Below are 16,250 nucleotides of genomic sequence, written 5' to 3'. Positions count from 1 at the left end.
ACGTCGTATTACGATTCACGCATGCTTGATGTTGTTTAAAAGAAGCGCTGTCTCAAGTCGTCACAATAGAGAACAACACAGAGAACATGACTGAAACTTTACTGACACGTCCGTCTGCACATATTTCTAGTAAACACTCAGCCTGAATCAGCGCATGTGAGCGCAAGCAGAGCGGGTTTTGGACGGAGACATACAGCGGCATATTTATTATAAAACTACCGATCCGGTTCTGCTCTGGTACCGCTCACACCACGAGTCTGAAGCCCCAAGCCATCCAGAATCCCGCTGTGTCCTACAGTCATCAACAGTATGTTCAGTTATAAATGGTCTCAATAGCGGGGGGAGAACCGAGTAGAACACTGAGAGGTAATGAGAGGGACGGCCTATCCATTAAAGCCTACGTCATGTCCACATTGCGTACCAGTGCATGTGCGCGTGCATGAACCGAACCGGACTCAAATCCACGGAGTCGAATTTTCAAAAAGATCGTTCCTAACTCCTATTCCTAATTCCTATTCCTAACTCCTATTCCTTGACCTCTGGGGAAAACGTCACGGGGTTAAGGAAAGGCGATAGGAGAACTCAAAAGGATTTAGTAACAGACGGCCGCGGTGCTCAAAGAATCTGACTTTCACTAAGCTACGTCATTATAACGCTGCTGATGATTGACAGCTGGTGATCGGCACCGGTGATTGACGTGCGTCTGCCTAGAGAAACTGGAATAATGGACTACAAAAAGCGCATCGTCCACTTCTCCACATGTTGTTGGTTTTATAAACAGCTTGTTCACTGACCGGCTTCAGTTCAGCAGCAGCCCCTTCCTGTTTGACCATTTGCTGTATTTACATTTCATTTGTGGTTTTAGTTTCGTTTTTGTCAAACATTTGTAACATGATTTCAATAAAAATGTCATTAAATTAATATCACTGTCCACACACATTTAGCAACACAATTCCAATTACTATATGTGTGCATGAAAGTCATTGTTGAATATGCAAATGCACATATCGTTTTTTTTTTCATGAACACTGCGGCACTTTAAATGTTGCTCTCGCAAAGAATTGTGTGTCGGCGTGATCTCCTTTCCTTTCGTAAAGGATGGTCCGTTGCATGCTATGCTAAAGGAGCTCTGAAAGGAAGCATTGGAGCTCCTTTCCTTTGCATTTAGAGTATTCAAACGGCTCTTATCATGGCAGCCACTTGTTTACTTTACCAGGTCACTTCTTCAGTTAGGAACCTTCCTAAGAAAATAGACTATTTCACCGCAGCCCTCCTCTTCCAAGCGTGCTGGGGCCGAGGAAGTGTACTGTTCTAAAGTACAGAGCGGAACGCTCAAATCCGGACTTTAGGCTCAATCTTGCCTGGCCATGGTACGGTTGGTGTAGTGGGAGTGCTGCGCTGCTGTATCATGGTGCACTGCAGTGTTTGAGGCAATGCATCCCACTCAATGTTGTTGCTCAGCATCGACATTGACTGTGGCATGTGGAACTGTGGTAAATAATCATTTTAATTAAAAAAACGACAGTGGCGTTATGTAAACAAACTTTAATTTGAAGAGTTGAAATTCTGAAAATGAATGAATATTTGGTAGATATGATCAGGACGGATGTTGATTAAAAGAAATGTAAGGAAAATACTAATAAGTAGTATTTTTGTTTCAGTGTATTTGTTATTCATTGACATAGACTGAAAAAACCTGCATTTAGTAAATATAAAATAATTCAAAGTTAGTGTGTTTTTTTCATAATAAACAACAGCAGCATCGTGTTTGTCAAACTGTCATTAAAAAGTGATTAATACATTCTCAAAAAACAAAACCTATAATGTTTTGACTGTTCGCCACAAAGGTGAAGTGACGTAATCCTGTGTGATGAATGTGTTGAAGGTATCGTGAGCTGGAGGAGAAACTGGATTACCTGCAGAAGAGCTCGGCTCAGCGGGACCGCACCGAAGCGCTGCTCAAACAGAAGGACAAGGACTGTGGACAGGTTGGGACTCGGTTCACACTTGCTACATCTGTAAGGGGGTGGGGCTTGGTACAGGGGACAGTCATACTACAAACTAATTATAATATATTGTGAAAGTGTATAAGGGCTTCGAACAATATAACTGACCTACAGTATGTGATCACAATCCCCATGATGCTCTATTATGTCTCATAATGTCTCATAAGTTGTTGCAGCAACCTTTGGGTTGATAACTTTTAGATTTGCTGCTAAATTTAATGATTTTTCTCTAGTGTCTCTAGTGACTGTGAAGTTTCATGAAGCTGTGATTCTCCTTGAGGTCACAATGGCGTCTCACATGGCATGGTTACTATGGAGACTAACATCATCACAAATGAATATAACTGGACTCACTAGATCCACACAAATCTCCAGCATGCCAAAATATGCAAATGCAGCCATTTTAAAAAGTATACTGCATGCAACAACCTGCCATGTTTTTTATAAAACCGTTGACCTTCACCTCAACATATATGAATGAAACTGGGTCCCATGGTCCCGGTGAGTCTTGTTTATGGACATAAGCAATTTGGGACAAACACCAAGTGGGTTTCCCTGTTTTCGGTAACCCAGCGCCAGGCTTATTTAACTCCCTTCCTGACAAGCTGGCATTGGTTGGTCTCATATGTTCCCAGTATCTTGTAGCTAGCTGTGAACTGAGCCGACTACAGCTCAAAAACACACAATGGTTTCTGGGTCACCATTTGTTACCTGATACTGAAGCTTTTTGCTTTTACAGCTGGCTAAGGACTGTGAGGCCCTGAAAGCTCAAGCAACGTCCCTGTTAGGAGAACTAAACGAGAGACAGAGCTGCCTGGACAAGAGCGACCATGAACGCAAAATGTTGGAAGAAAAGTAAGCTGTCGGTGTCAGCACCATGCATACGTATGGCCTCTGTGTTTAGCTGCATGTGTGCTGAAGTGTTTCCCTCCTCTGGTGTGCAGACTGTGCAGTAAGATGAAGGCCCTGCAGGGGGCAGAGCGGGAGCTGGAGCAGCAGCGGAAGCAGCATCACGTCGCCATGGACAAGCTGCTGCTGCAGACCCAGAGCCTGGAGCAGGCCCTGAAGACAGAGAGACATGTGGTCACCGAGGAGAAGTGGGTTCAACTCATATTTCCTCTACTGCACGCAACATTAAAGTGATTATCTTTGCGGGCCTTAAGGGCCACTCCCACTAGACCATCCACTCCGGGTCCAGGCACAATTGAGCCTAAAGTCCAGATTGTGTGACTAGTGTGATGCTCTATTCAATACCTGTAGTGTTGTAGTTGAGTTGGCTGCAGTGTTTTTTGTTTTTTTTTGTGATCAAATTTGTTTGAATTTTATTTCAAAGAAAGAAAAACATAGGTAGGTACTTGCATGTTGCGAAAATAGAAAAAATATATTTGCATACCTACATACGCGTGCGCTCAAATACACATGTACAACAATAAACAACTAAGATAATAAAAGACAATAGAAGAAAAAGAAATGAAAAGGAAAACGAAATATATAAAAATAACATATATATATATATATATATATATTAGGGCTGTCAAAAGATTGATTTTTTTAATCGCGATTAATCGCATTTTGTCCATAGTTAACTCGCGATTAATCGCAAATTAATCGCATTTTTTTGGCACATTTTTTTTCTTCTAAATGTACATTCATGTATTTTGTTCATATTCTTAATACTTTTAACAACATAAGGGCAAATTTACTTGATTTATGAAAATGTTTATTTAACACTTCAAATATCCCCTTACCAAAACATGGGATCAAAACAGGGTTATAAGAATATATCACAAACAATTAAAGTGAACATGTCACAGGAGATAGTGTAACAGGAGATAAGTACAGTTAGGATATAAGTGCATTGGCTTGCAAGTGATATCTCAGACTGGACGTATTTCTATGGTAGCTCATTTCATACCCACAGTACGCGCAGATGACTTTGGTATTATCGACTGAACCATCTGGCAGTCTTTTGAAGGTGAACAGCTTTTCACATAAGGTGCGTGTCCACAGGCAGCGGTGTTTCCCCGCGTCCCATTCATTGTCTATGTGAAACGCCGTGCAATGCGAGAGACGGCGCGCGAGTTGGCCGCTCCTCATTTGCCTTGAAGTCGAATCTACTTTATGCTAATCAGAGGCGCCGGGCTCGACTCGCCGCCTCGCGAACGCTCGCAAAAATGTGTTGTTTGAAGGAGAGCGCCTGTCAATCATCCTCTAGTGGCAGCCCACCAAGCGTGCAATACTGGGAAGCGGCGCGTCCACACGCGTTTAAAATCGCCCCTGTGGACACGTACATATAGACAATGAACGGGACGCGGGGAAACGCCGCTGCCTGTGGACGCGCACCTTCCCTCTGGATCAAGACTACAGGTGCCACCGACGGCCATAAATCATACAATGCGCGTTTTTTTTTTTTTAATACCGAGCGTTAATCGCGCGTTAAAAAAATTAACGGCGTTAAGAGGATGTTGCGTTAACGCGTTATTAACGCGTTAACTTTGACAGCCCTAATATATATATATATATATATATATATAATATACACACATACATACACATACATATATACACATACACTCGCACACACATATATACACTCAACAAAAATATAAACGCAACACTTTTGTTTTTGCTCCCATTTTTCATGAGATGGACTTAAAGATCTAAAATTCATTCCAGATACACAATATTACCATTTCTCTCAAACATTGTTCACAAATCTGTCTAAATGTGTGATAGTGAGCACTTCTGCTTTGCTGAGATAATCCATCCCACCTCACAGGTGTGCCACATCAAGATGCTGATCTGACATCATGATTAGTGCACAGGTGTACCTTATACTGCCCACAATAAAAGGCCACTCTGAAATGTGCAGTTTTGTCTCACAGCAAAATGCCACAGATGCCACAAGCATTAAGGGAGCGTGCAATTGGCATGCTGACAGCAGGAATGTCAACCAGATCTGTTGCTCGTGCATTGAATGTTCATTTCTCCACCATAAGCCGTCTCCAAAGGCGTTTCATAGAATATGGCAGTACATCCAACCGGCCTCACAACCGCAGACCACGTGTAACCACACCAGCCCAGGACCTCCACATCCAGCAGGTTCACCTCCAAGATCGTCTGAGACCAGCCACTCAGACAGCTTCTCAGGGAAGCTCAACTGCATGCTCGTCGTCCTCATCGGGGTCTTGACCTGACTCCAGCTCGTCGCCGTAACAGACTTGAGTGGGCAAATGCTCACATTCGATGGCGTCTGGCACGTTGGAGAGGTGTTCTCTTCACGGATGAATCTCGGTTTACATTGTTCAGGGCAGATGGCAGACAGCGTGTGTGGCGTCGTGTGGGTGAGCGCTTTGCTGATGTCAATGTTGTGGATCGAGTGGCCCATGGTGGTGGTGGGGTTATGGTATGGGCAGGCATCTGTTATGGACGAAGAACACAGGTGCATTTTATTGATGGCATTTTGAATGCACAGAGATGAGATCCTGAGGCCCATTGTTGTGCCATACATCCATGAACATCACCTCATGTTTCAGCAAGATAATGCACGGCCCCATGTTGCAAGGATCTGTACACAATTCTTGGAAGCTGAAAATGTCCCAGTTCTTGCATGGCCAGCATACTCACTGGACATGTCACCCATTGAGCATGTTTGGGATGTGCTTGACCGGCGTATACAACAGCATGTACCAGTTCCCACTAATATCCAGCAACTTCGCACAGCCATTGAAGAGGAATGGACCAACATTCCACAGGCCACAATTGACAATCTGATAAACTCTATGCGAAGAAGATGTGTTGCACTGCATAAGGCAAATGGTGGTCACACCAGATACTGACTGGTTCTGAGTCCCCAGACCCCCAATAAAGCAAAAAAATGCACATTTCAGGGTGGCCTTTTATTGTGGACAGTCTAAGGCACACCTGTGCACTAATCATGATGTCAGATCAGCATCTTGATGTGGCACACCTGTGAGGTGGGATGGATTATCTCAGCAAAGCAGAAGTGCTCACTATCACACATTTAGACTGATTTGTGAACAATGTTTGAGAGAAATGGTAATATTGTGTATCTGGAATGAATTTTAGATCTTTAAGTCCATCTCATGAAAAATGGGAGCAAAAACAAAAGTGTTGCGTTTATATTTTTGTTGAGTGTACATACATACATACATACATACATACACAAACTTACGGGCACATACACACACACACATAAACATACGTACACATACACACACATACGTTCATACACACATATATACGCACATGTGCACGTGGACACATGCACAATGAAATCATGACTGAAATCATAACCCCAAATACGACCCACCCACTCCCTGGATCCAGGACTCCAAACCTCAGTTACATGTTACACCTGAAGCCCACAGAGGGTAGTTAGAAGTGAATGCCAAGCCTTTATCGCCGACTCCTTAGCTCTGTGGACTCTGGCAATCGACAACTCCAGATAAACAATGTCCAAATATGTCAAAACCCATACTCGGAAAGAAAGTGAGTGTGGAGGTTTCCAACGTGTAGCAACTAGCTTTTTCGCAGCTGTTAGTCCAGCCAACAGTGCTCTTCTCTTGTCCAGTGTCAAACCCAGCTCTGACAAATCATTCGAAATTAGTGTAGCAGGTAAGCAGGGCAACCTGATCTTAAACAGCTTTGAAAGGTTAAAGGCAACCATCTTCCAAAATTCGGACACTGGGGAACACTCCCAGTACATATGAAAAAAAAAAACTGCCAATCACTTTGGAAGAACAAAAAGTACATATAGAATCATTAATAACCTTCATCAAATGAAGCTTCCGAGGAGTTAAATATACCCTATGTACAAAATTGTAATGTTTTTGCCGATGATCAGGATTTCTGGATGCTAAGCTCACATTAGACCAAACTTTATCCCAGTCAAATGTGGGTTTCAGATTTGGAACATCTCTCCTCCACACCATGTCTAATGCCAGGGGTCTGTAAGAATGCTGCAACAAGAACCCGTAGAGTCTCAAAACAAAACCACTTGTGCTTCTAGCTGAGTGGAACAATTGTAAAGTGAGTGTGACCTAAGAGGGCCCTTTAAAGGAACACCATTGCCTTTAAGGGCTGTTCTCAGCTGCAGATAAAAGAAAAACGATGTACGTGGTACACCGTACTTAATACATATGTTCTGAAAAGTAAGTAATCCCCCCTCCCCATAAATGTCACCAAGTGTACAAATGTTTTTTCTTCCCCAGTCAGGAAAACGAATAGGACGACTGCCGATCAGCAATTTATCATTATTAAATATTGGAGAGTGTGGGCCCCATCCAGGAGAGCAACCAACTAATTTCTCCACCCTCCTCCATATAAATAGCAGATATGAAATTATGGGACAAAACCTCAAGCGGCACTGTTGAGCTGAAATGTTAGAATGCAGGATATTAGCAAAAGAGCATTTTTAGCGATGGTCAGCATTGGTCAAGATAGCCGCTATCAGCCGAATGGCTTAGTACTAGCACTACGGTACAGAGGGTATATCTTGTAAATTACCCCACTAATAATGCATGGAATGTTACCAAACTACTGCAGCAGTACACACAGAGTCTGTACTCCCAAAACGAGGCGTTTGAAAGTTTGTAAGTACACCAGGAGTTTATTTAAAAGAACAATTGCCTGATAGCTTCTATCCTCGGCTACTAACGCTAACTAACGCCACCGCAGCGTAGATGCTACTTCCGTGTTTACCCAGCCGATGCCGTGACGCGAGTTTCACGCAAGAGTATGAAAAAGTTTCGCTAAATGTTTATAAATGCTTGTATTATCAGGTAACACTTGTCAACACTTGTTGACCTGATAATACAAGCATTTATACAAATGTGTTGACCTGATAATACAAGCATTTATAAAAACTCAGCGAAACTTTTTCATACTCTCGCGTGAAACTCGCATCACGGCATCGGCTGGGTAAACACGGAAGTGGCGTCTATGCTGCAGTAGCATAGCAGCCGAGGATAGAAGCAGGCAAGTGTTCTTTTAAATAAACTCCTGGGGCCTCATGTACTAAGAATTGCGTGGATTTCCTACTGAAAAATGGCGTATGCTAGAATCCAGAAACTGTCGTATGCACAAAAAAAATCAGATGTATCAAAGTGTGCGTACACATGGATCCAAGCACTTTTCCTTTGTACATCCCAATCAACGTGGAATTAAGCGCACATGTGGAAGTGCTAAACTCCTCCCTGTCCACGCCTCCATTTAAATATGCAAATGAATTTAAATAGGGCCTGCACCGGGGATTCCCCTCTCTGCACCATCAGATCTACAAAATGAAAAAGGGAAGAAGCGCAACTTCACCGAGTCTGAGCTCGAAACGCTCTTAAACGAAGTCGAGACTCGAAGACCAGTATTATTGTGTAGCCTCTCATCAGACATTAACACAAAAAAAAAGAAATGTGAGTGGGAGCGTGTGTGTGAGGCAGTGAACACTGTGGGGTCGGAGCAGCGCACACTCCCTGAAATAAAAAAGAAATGGTCCGACGTGAAGGTGGAGGTGAAGCGGAGGATTTCGGCCCACCGCCGAAGCGTGACCGCAACGGGCGGGGGGACAGGAGGATATTAATATATAATATATTATATTATTATATATATTAATGACTGCAGAAGTGCGCCGTGGCTACTGCAGTGTGACATTTCCAACTTTACGCACGCATTTATCGACACAAATACTGAACACAAGGAGACAATAAAGGGCTTGTTAGATAGCTCTGCCGCTCTATTTTCACCAGGGAAAAACAAATGCACATATTTGAATGCACGTGCCCAAATGGGCATTGTGCTGGTTTACATTCGGGGCGCAATTAAACGGATACATTTACTCACCGAGAAGCCACCCATCGCGCACCGTGCCAGCCTCCAGCCTGTTACCAACCATGCTATTAGTAAGAATGAACGAGTCATGCGTTGAACCAGGCCACCTTGCCACGATGTTGGTGAGCTGCATTTGCGCATCACATATTATTTGAACATTTATTGAATGAAAATGTTTCCTGTTGACAAAAACAAATTCATCCTGTGATGGCGCTTTTATAGCAACATGTGTGCAGTCAATAGCTCCGATTACATTAGGGAAACCGGCTCTTGCTGCAAATTGCGCTTTAATGTTGGCCTGTTCAACAGCATTGTATGGGAATTTGATGTACCTGGATGACATTCTGATCCCGTCCCACACAGCTGGCATGGCTCGGCTCAGAGTGGACTGGCACACTCCTGACCGATCGGCCAGTTCCCTCTGAAAGGCTCCTGTTGCCAGAAACCCCAGAGTGGTCAGCACCTGTGTGGGCACGGACAACCCCTGGCTCCTGGCTGTGTTTCTTTCTAGGGCCGGCCGCAGCTCTGCGAACAGCTCCAGTAACACTGGCCTCGGCAACCTTAAACGACTCATGAGCCAGTTGTCGTCATTTGCTAACATATCCTCCCGTTCTCTAAACACCCTCTCACGTCTGATGTTACCGTTTGCGATGTCTTCTAACAAGGCCAAGGCTGCCATTGTTAATGCCATTTTTTCATCACTTTGTGCATGCTTTTATATTCATCCATATGATTGCAAACACGTGTGTGTTAATGTGTCTCTGATGTGCACATTACTCTGAGGACTAATTGTTTTCACATAATTAACAGTTTCCCAGCATCACCTCAGAGCGTCGCCAAAGGAACAATAGCTGTAGAAACGTGCGTACGCCAGCCATGAAGCTTGGATCTGAAACAGAGCCAACATTAAAGGGATAGTTCGGAATTTTGGACATAAGACCTATTTTCCAAGTCAGCCGGTGTGTTCGAGACGTCTGGAGACGTTTTCAAGAAATTTCATTCAGTTCTTCTAGTTGCCGAGTTCGCTTGTGCTATGGCAAGCGCAAGTCAATGGTTCTAGTTAGCAAGGCATTAAAAACACTCATACCGACTCCACAGTGCACCCGAGGCAAATCAATTGTAACGGCAGACTATCGATGTACATATCTGTGTTGATAGAATGTTTGAAATAACACCAACCTTGCATTTTTAAGGATTTATGTCTCAGCAGCAGCAGCAGCAGCAGCGTGTCATAATTCCTAGTAGGCTATGGCACTGATATCACCTAGCAGTTATAAGTTACCAGTTCTATAAAAGTTACCAGTTCTATAATAGTTTGTTTACCTGCTGTCATTGCTACAGACGCAGAGTAGCCTGCAGTGCTAGTTTCTTCAATCTCACAGAAAAGGGAGAATATACTGAAACTTTTGAAGACTCTAATGAGGAGTTTTTTCCACCCAAACCCAACCATACCTGTACGAGCCTGAATATACAGAGGAGAGGGATGCTCAAAGGGCAGAACGTGAACGAGCATCTGTGGAAACCGAGATAGCCCCCGCTGGAACTGAGAACCGGGACTGAACAAACGGAGACTGGTGGTGCCAGGAGGGAATCCCCCGCAACGCGTCCGAGGGTTTACGGTTCTCCGGATGGAGCAGAGGTTCGGCTTCGCGGTGCGTAATTGTGGGTTCGCGTGGCCGTGGGCTGCCTGGTCTTTGGGTGAGGTGCAAGGGCTTTTCACCCAGCTCTGAGGGCACGAGGCCCGACGGTTCGGCGTGGGGCAGGTCTCTATTTACCGCAGGGATTCCCCGCAACGCGTCCGAGGGTTTACGGGTCTACGGACGGAGCAGAGGTCCGGGTTCGCGGTTCGTGGATCTTTGCAATAGCTATCCGACCCGCATCATCTACCCAAGAGCCAATCACATCAAATTTTAGTTTGCGTTGATACCATTACCCCTTTAGATTTAGTAACTCTGCAGATGAAGTTGCAATAGGCTAATGGGCCTGCATCTTTGCACAGTAAGTGTGATTCCTGAATCATAGCAAAGTCTATGTTTTTCTTATGGAGAAACTCTAGCACACTGGTTCTTTTGTGTGGAATGTTAAGACCCCTGGCATTGACTGAAATAAGATTGATAGCTGTCATATGCTGAGAGGAAAAGTAAAATGAGAAAAGGAGTTGCCACAGTAGTAGTAAGTCTGGATCCAAAAAAGAAAAGCACCCCAAAACAAAAAACGACAAAAAAATCATCAAAAACATAAAAAAGAATATAGGAAGGTGAGGAAGCAACATACTATCAAACCTTCCTGATAATCCACAAGTGGATAACTAACTCAAAGAACTAAGAGTTTCCTGCCACTCAAGTATGGCAGCGACACCACCAATTATCAAAAAGCTAAACAGTAGCAGTGTGAATATATTCTTCAACATTAAAGCATCTGCCTTATAACAGTATGGGACACCTTCAGCAAACCAAGGCACATCTGGACATGGCCCCCACCCCACCGGCAACCTAAGCATAACATGCTCACCTGTTGATAACACATATATGGTCTACAAAATATGATAAGGCGTGAGCCTATAAAAAAAACAATAGACATGATAATAACAATCTAACGGATAAAGTGGAAGACCTTGTATTAAAAGGTAGGTTACAGGTAGCAAAGCATGGGATAGTACACAGACCGGGCAACAACAAAAAAAAAAGAAAAAAGAAAAGCCATCTCCACCCTCCAGTGACATAAACCCGAAATATTCATCTAAATGACTGACAGAGTGGGAGATGGAGAAAGAAGGTTACAATGTCTTACCCAGGACACTCTGCAAGATGCAAAATTAGAAGGGGGGGGGGTTCACAATGCAAGGTCAATTAAATGTTTTGATGCATTTCAAAGCCTTCTTAGGATCTTCCGTTTGGAGTTTACCCCGTTTGGAGTTGTGAATGAAAGCACAGCAGGATAGCCGATGCCAAACAGGATTTTGGCCGAGTGAAGTAGACGTTTGCACTCCAGAAAAGAGTGTTGACGCTCCTGTGTTGCCTTGGAGAAGTCTTGCTAGAAGCTAATCTTATGGTTCTGCCAGCGAACATCCCCGATCTCTCTAGCAAGTTGTCTCACCCGCTCCGTCTGCTGGAACCTCAGAAAACACGCGATGAAAGGCCTTGGTGGGGCTCTGGGCTTAGCTGGTAACGGCGATCGGTGAGCGCGCTCCAGATCCAGGCCCCCCTCGAAGTCAGCCCTGAGGATCTCGGGAAGAGTAGCCCTCAACAATGATATGGCGTCTTTATCTTCAACGCGTTCTGGGAAACCATATATGCGTAGATTTACATGCCTCTCCCGGTCCTTGTATTCGGTTAGTTTGGCGTTCAATTTTTCCACCTCGGAAGCCGAAGCCGGAGGGGAGTTGCAGCGCTGCCTCTGCGCTTCCTCCAGCATGTCCAGGCGAGCATCTGCACTAGTTATTCTCAATAGCATGTCGGCTAGCTTAGCCTCCATCGCCTCAACAGCTCTTCTTGTTTCCAGCACGTCCTTATGGACGTCTGCAAAATGTTTGGCTCAAGATTCTCGTTTGGTCAGTTGCTAGTTTCTGAAGAAGTTTGTGTATCTGGGCAGTCGAGATAGAATCGCCAGCGGCCTCATGAGACGGCGATACAGGAGAGAGCTGGCCAGCTCGGGAGCTAGCAGAGCCCCTGACGCCTTGCTGTTGTTGAGGCGCATTTGCATCATTTTTCCGAGAGCTCGGCATGTCGTCGGCAGGAGAAGCGTATATTCGGCAGCTTGCAAAAGAAAAAACAATGTGAAAAATAGTGAATGCCGATATATTCACACAAAATGCAAACTAGTGGTGTCGCAGCCACCAACCTAAGCAGCCATCTTGCTCGGCGCCATCATGTGACCCGTGTTGGCTGCAGTGTTGTAGTTGTGTTGGCTGTAGTGTTGTAGTAATTGTGTTGGCTGTAGTGTTTTAGTAGTTGTGTTGGCTGCAGTGTTGTAGTAGTTGTGTTGGTTGCAGTGTTGTAGTAGTTGTGTTGGTTGCAGTGTTGTAGTTGTGTTGGCTGCAGTGTTGTAGTTGTGTTGGCTGCAGTGTTGTAGTTGTGTTGGCTGCAGTGTTGTAATTGTGTTGGCTGCAGTGTTGTATTTGTGTTGGCTGTAGTGTCGTAGTTGTGTTGGCTGTAGTGTCGTAGTTGTGTTGGCTGTAGTGTCGTAGTTGTGTTGGCTGTAGTGTTGTAGTAGTTGTGTTGGCTGCAGTGTTGTAGTTGTGTTGGCTGCAGTGTTGTGGTTGTGTTGGCTGCAGTGTTGTGGTTGTGTTGGCTGCAGTGTTGTAGTTGTGTTGGCTGCAGTGTTGTATTTGTGTGGTCCTCTCACATCAGGGTCATTCCAATATCGGGGGTACCATGTACATACAGATTTTTCTGAAAATATGCCTTATGTTACCAAACAAGGGAATCTGAAGTTTCAGGTCAATATCTCAAACGGTTTGCCCGTGGCGTCCATTTGAATTTCAAGTGCCACACCCCTTTTTGACACATTGGAATTTGCCATTTCATTTTTTGGCATTTTTGGAGGCCCATAACTTCTGTTCTAATAGTGATAGAAGGCTGAATTGGTGTGTTAGTTCATTCTAGTTTGTACTACACAATTCTGAAGGCAGAATCAACATTCCTTACTGTTTGGGTGAGAGGTGGGTCACCAAAGTCCTATTTTTATTCAAGACGGCCAAAATTATTTTTCACTTTTTGGGTGCCCCTAGCACCAGGATGAACGATCATATTTATTCTAAACAGGAATATTTGTTATATTTGGGAACTTTGCTCTTGCCAAAATGAATTTGAAGGGTACAGTACCACTGGTGGGGTTTTTATAGAGATTTGGACCCCCAAATGACCATGTGGGCACTTGATGATCCTAATGGGATTTATACCAGATAAAGATACATATTTGTTCTTTCTTTTAATGAAATAAAACCTTTCACTATGAAGCTCCATAATATCAGTTTTATTCTTCATAATGCACCATTTTGGACATAAAAAAAAAAAAAAATCACAAATTAACCCCTTATCCCAGATGAAAGAGACCCGCCTTTGACAAGCGACTTGCAGCACGAGCAAGTCTGCAGGCCACTGATGCGAACGTTCAGATGAACATGGTGACGTTTTTGTGAAGTTCATGAAGCGTGTCAACAACATCCTCACAGCCAGTAGCAATTTTAGTACTAGGACGGTCATCCCAAACGTGCAAGTGTTCTGTGTTTACACACAAAAAACAAGGTTTCTGTGTGGACGGCGGGCCCTGAATGTGTGCTGTAGCACGATACTAACGGTCTCTCTGTAAAGGCAGACTGCGGAGACATTTGAGACATTTTAATCATTCACAATCTAATATCGTCATATCACCCCTAAGTAGGGGGTCCATTCTGGATGTTATCGCTCTATAGACAGTTGACGCTACAGCGCTTCACTGAGGTTAAAATACTTCTATTATAGGTATTCTAAATGGTATATAGGTGAAGCAGCATTGGTCACTTTGGGGGCCGGGGGGTTATGTAGACCAGAACGGGTGAAATCCCGATTGGAGGACGAGTAGAGCTTCTACAAATGATGTGGACTACTTCACTGGTAATTAAATCTTTGTTTCCCTCTCAGGAAGAAACTGACCCAGTTGCAGCACGCCTACACGTGTCTCTTCAGAGACTATGATTCTAAACTGAAGAGTGAGGTAAAAACCCACTAAACATCTATTTACCTGATTACTTGTTCTGCTTATGGACTCTTGTCTTGACATTTCATCTGCCATTTGTCTTTCAGGGAGGAGATCTGTGCAGCCGGCTGGAGGAGGCCGAGAGAGCGCTGGCCCTGAAACAGGATCTGATTGATAAACTGAAGGAGGAGGTAGAGCAGCAGAAAGGCTCCTTGGAGACGGTCCCCGTTCTCACCGCACAGGTAGGCTCCTTGGAGACGGTCCCCGTTCTCACCGCACAGGTAGGCCCCCTAGAGACGGCCCCTATCCTCAGTGCACAGGTAGGCCCCCTAGAGACGGCCCCTATCCTCAGTGCACCGCTAGAGACGGCCCCTTGTGCAGCCTGTCGCTAGGCAGCAACCTCCACCTCTGAACAGTGAAGCCAAACCTGAAGGTCCTTAAAGCTGAATTCTCCCTGCTGGCCACCAGGGGGCAACTCCTCTCTGGTTGTATAGAAGTCTATGAGAAAATGGTCCTACTTCTCTCTTGATGTATTATCTCAGTTAACATTATAAACATGTGTTCATGGTTTATGGAATCTCTAGTTTCAAGTCTTCTTCGATCCAGCATGATGTTCATTTAGTACATTATGGCCCATTTAGAGACCAACAGACCAGAAAGCAGGGGATGCTTCTTCTACAGTCTGTCAGTTAGACACAAAAAACATGGGACAGTCCTGCAGTTCTTTCTGTTATCATTCTTCTTGTTGTGACATACAAAACATTCTGGCAAAAACTAGTTTTCACTAGATTTGAGCAAGCAACCTTCTGCTGATATGACACACATCTCCTTGTATAGATTTCCCGGGCCTTGAGGCCTGCTGAAACCTAGAGTAAATACACATCATTTATAACCTCGCCACAAACACCTGAATGGAGATGATTCTGGCTGACAGTTTAGTTTGTCCTATCAGTCACTTGTCAGCTATTCTCTAATCAGCCTGTAAAAGCCACACCCACATTTTAGGCTAATTGAAATAAAAAAAAGAGCTGTTTCTCACTGTCTGTGTTTGTCAGGCTGAAATCTACAAGGCAGACTTCCTCGCCGAGAGAGAAGCAAGAGAGAAGCTGAACCAGAAGAAGGAGGAGCTGCAGGATCAGCTGACTCAGGCTCTGGCTGAGATTGACAGGCTCAAACAGGAAGCCACCTCACGGTAAGAACACATTCTCTCTTCATGCTGATCATCATGTATGCTGAACGTGGACGTCTCCCGTCTCCGTCCGTCCTGCTCTTAGCTCCAGTTGGTGATCCAGCTAACAGGATTTGGGCTTAGCGAGGTAACTTCAAGGTTAACTCTTGGTTTTCCGTCCTATGACGCTGGTTCTCTTCTTACCGGGGTACATTCCCATGGTAACTTACGCTGTAGAGCTAACCTACAGGTTAGCATGTTCCAGATAAGAGATCAATGTGTATAAAAGCTCCACCTACTGACCAATCAGCTCTCTTGGAAGATCCCGTGGAGCTTGGTGGATCGTGGATCGGGTCTCTTCTAAGAATAGTGTTCAGAGACCGGCAAAACTCTTCATCTTTCCCTGATCATGTTTTATATGAGAGATACAGATTCTCATCGGAAGGAATGACGTATCTGTGTCAGCTCCTCGAGCCATATGTTGCCGGGGCGACACGTCTGAGTCGAGTGCATTCAGTGACAGACTGTATGCATCACACTGCGTTACTTTGCCA

General features: G+C 44.4%; 1 protein-coding gene across 2 annotated transcripts in view; it reads left to right on the top strand.

The window, feature by feature from the left end:
- Positions 1–16,250, top strand: part of ikbkg (inhibitor of nuclear factor kappa B kinase regulatory subunit gamma) — a 43,514-nt gene that overhangs the window by 24,227 nt on the left and 3,037 nt on the right. For both annotated transcript variants that reach the window (XM_084015389.1, XM_084015390.1), the window contains 6 exons: positions 1,886–1,988; positions 2,746–2,861; positions 2,951–3,103; positions 14,474–14,546; positions 14,636–14,770; positions 15,584–15,720. In XM_084015389.1, coding sequence (XP_083871515.1) covers positions 1,886–1,988; positions 2,746–2,861; positions 2,951–3,103; positions 14,474–14,546; positions 14,636–14,770; positions 15,584–15,720 — 717 coding nt within the window. The remainder of the gene's footprint in view (positions 1–1,885; positions 1,989–2,745; positions 2,862–2,950; positions 3,104–14,473; positions 14,547–14,635; positions 14,771–15,583; positions 15,721–16,250) is intronic.

Source organism: Eutrigla gurnardus (genome assembly GCF_963514095.1).
Source record: "Eutrigla gurnardus genome assembly, chromosome: 8".
Taxonomy (NCBI): domain Eukaryota; kingdom Metazoa; phylum Chordata; class Actinopteri; order Perciformes; family Triglidae; genus Eutrigla; species Eutrigla gurnardus.
The sequence above is the reverse complement of the archived record's forward strand: the minus strand, read 5'-3'. Positions and strand labels throughout refer to the sequence as shown.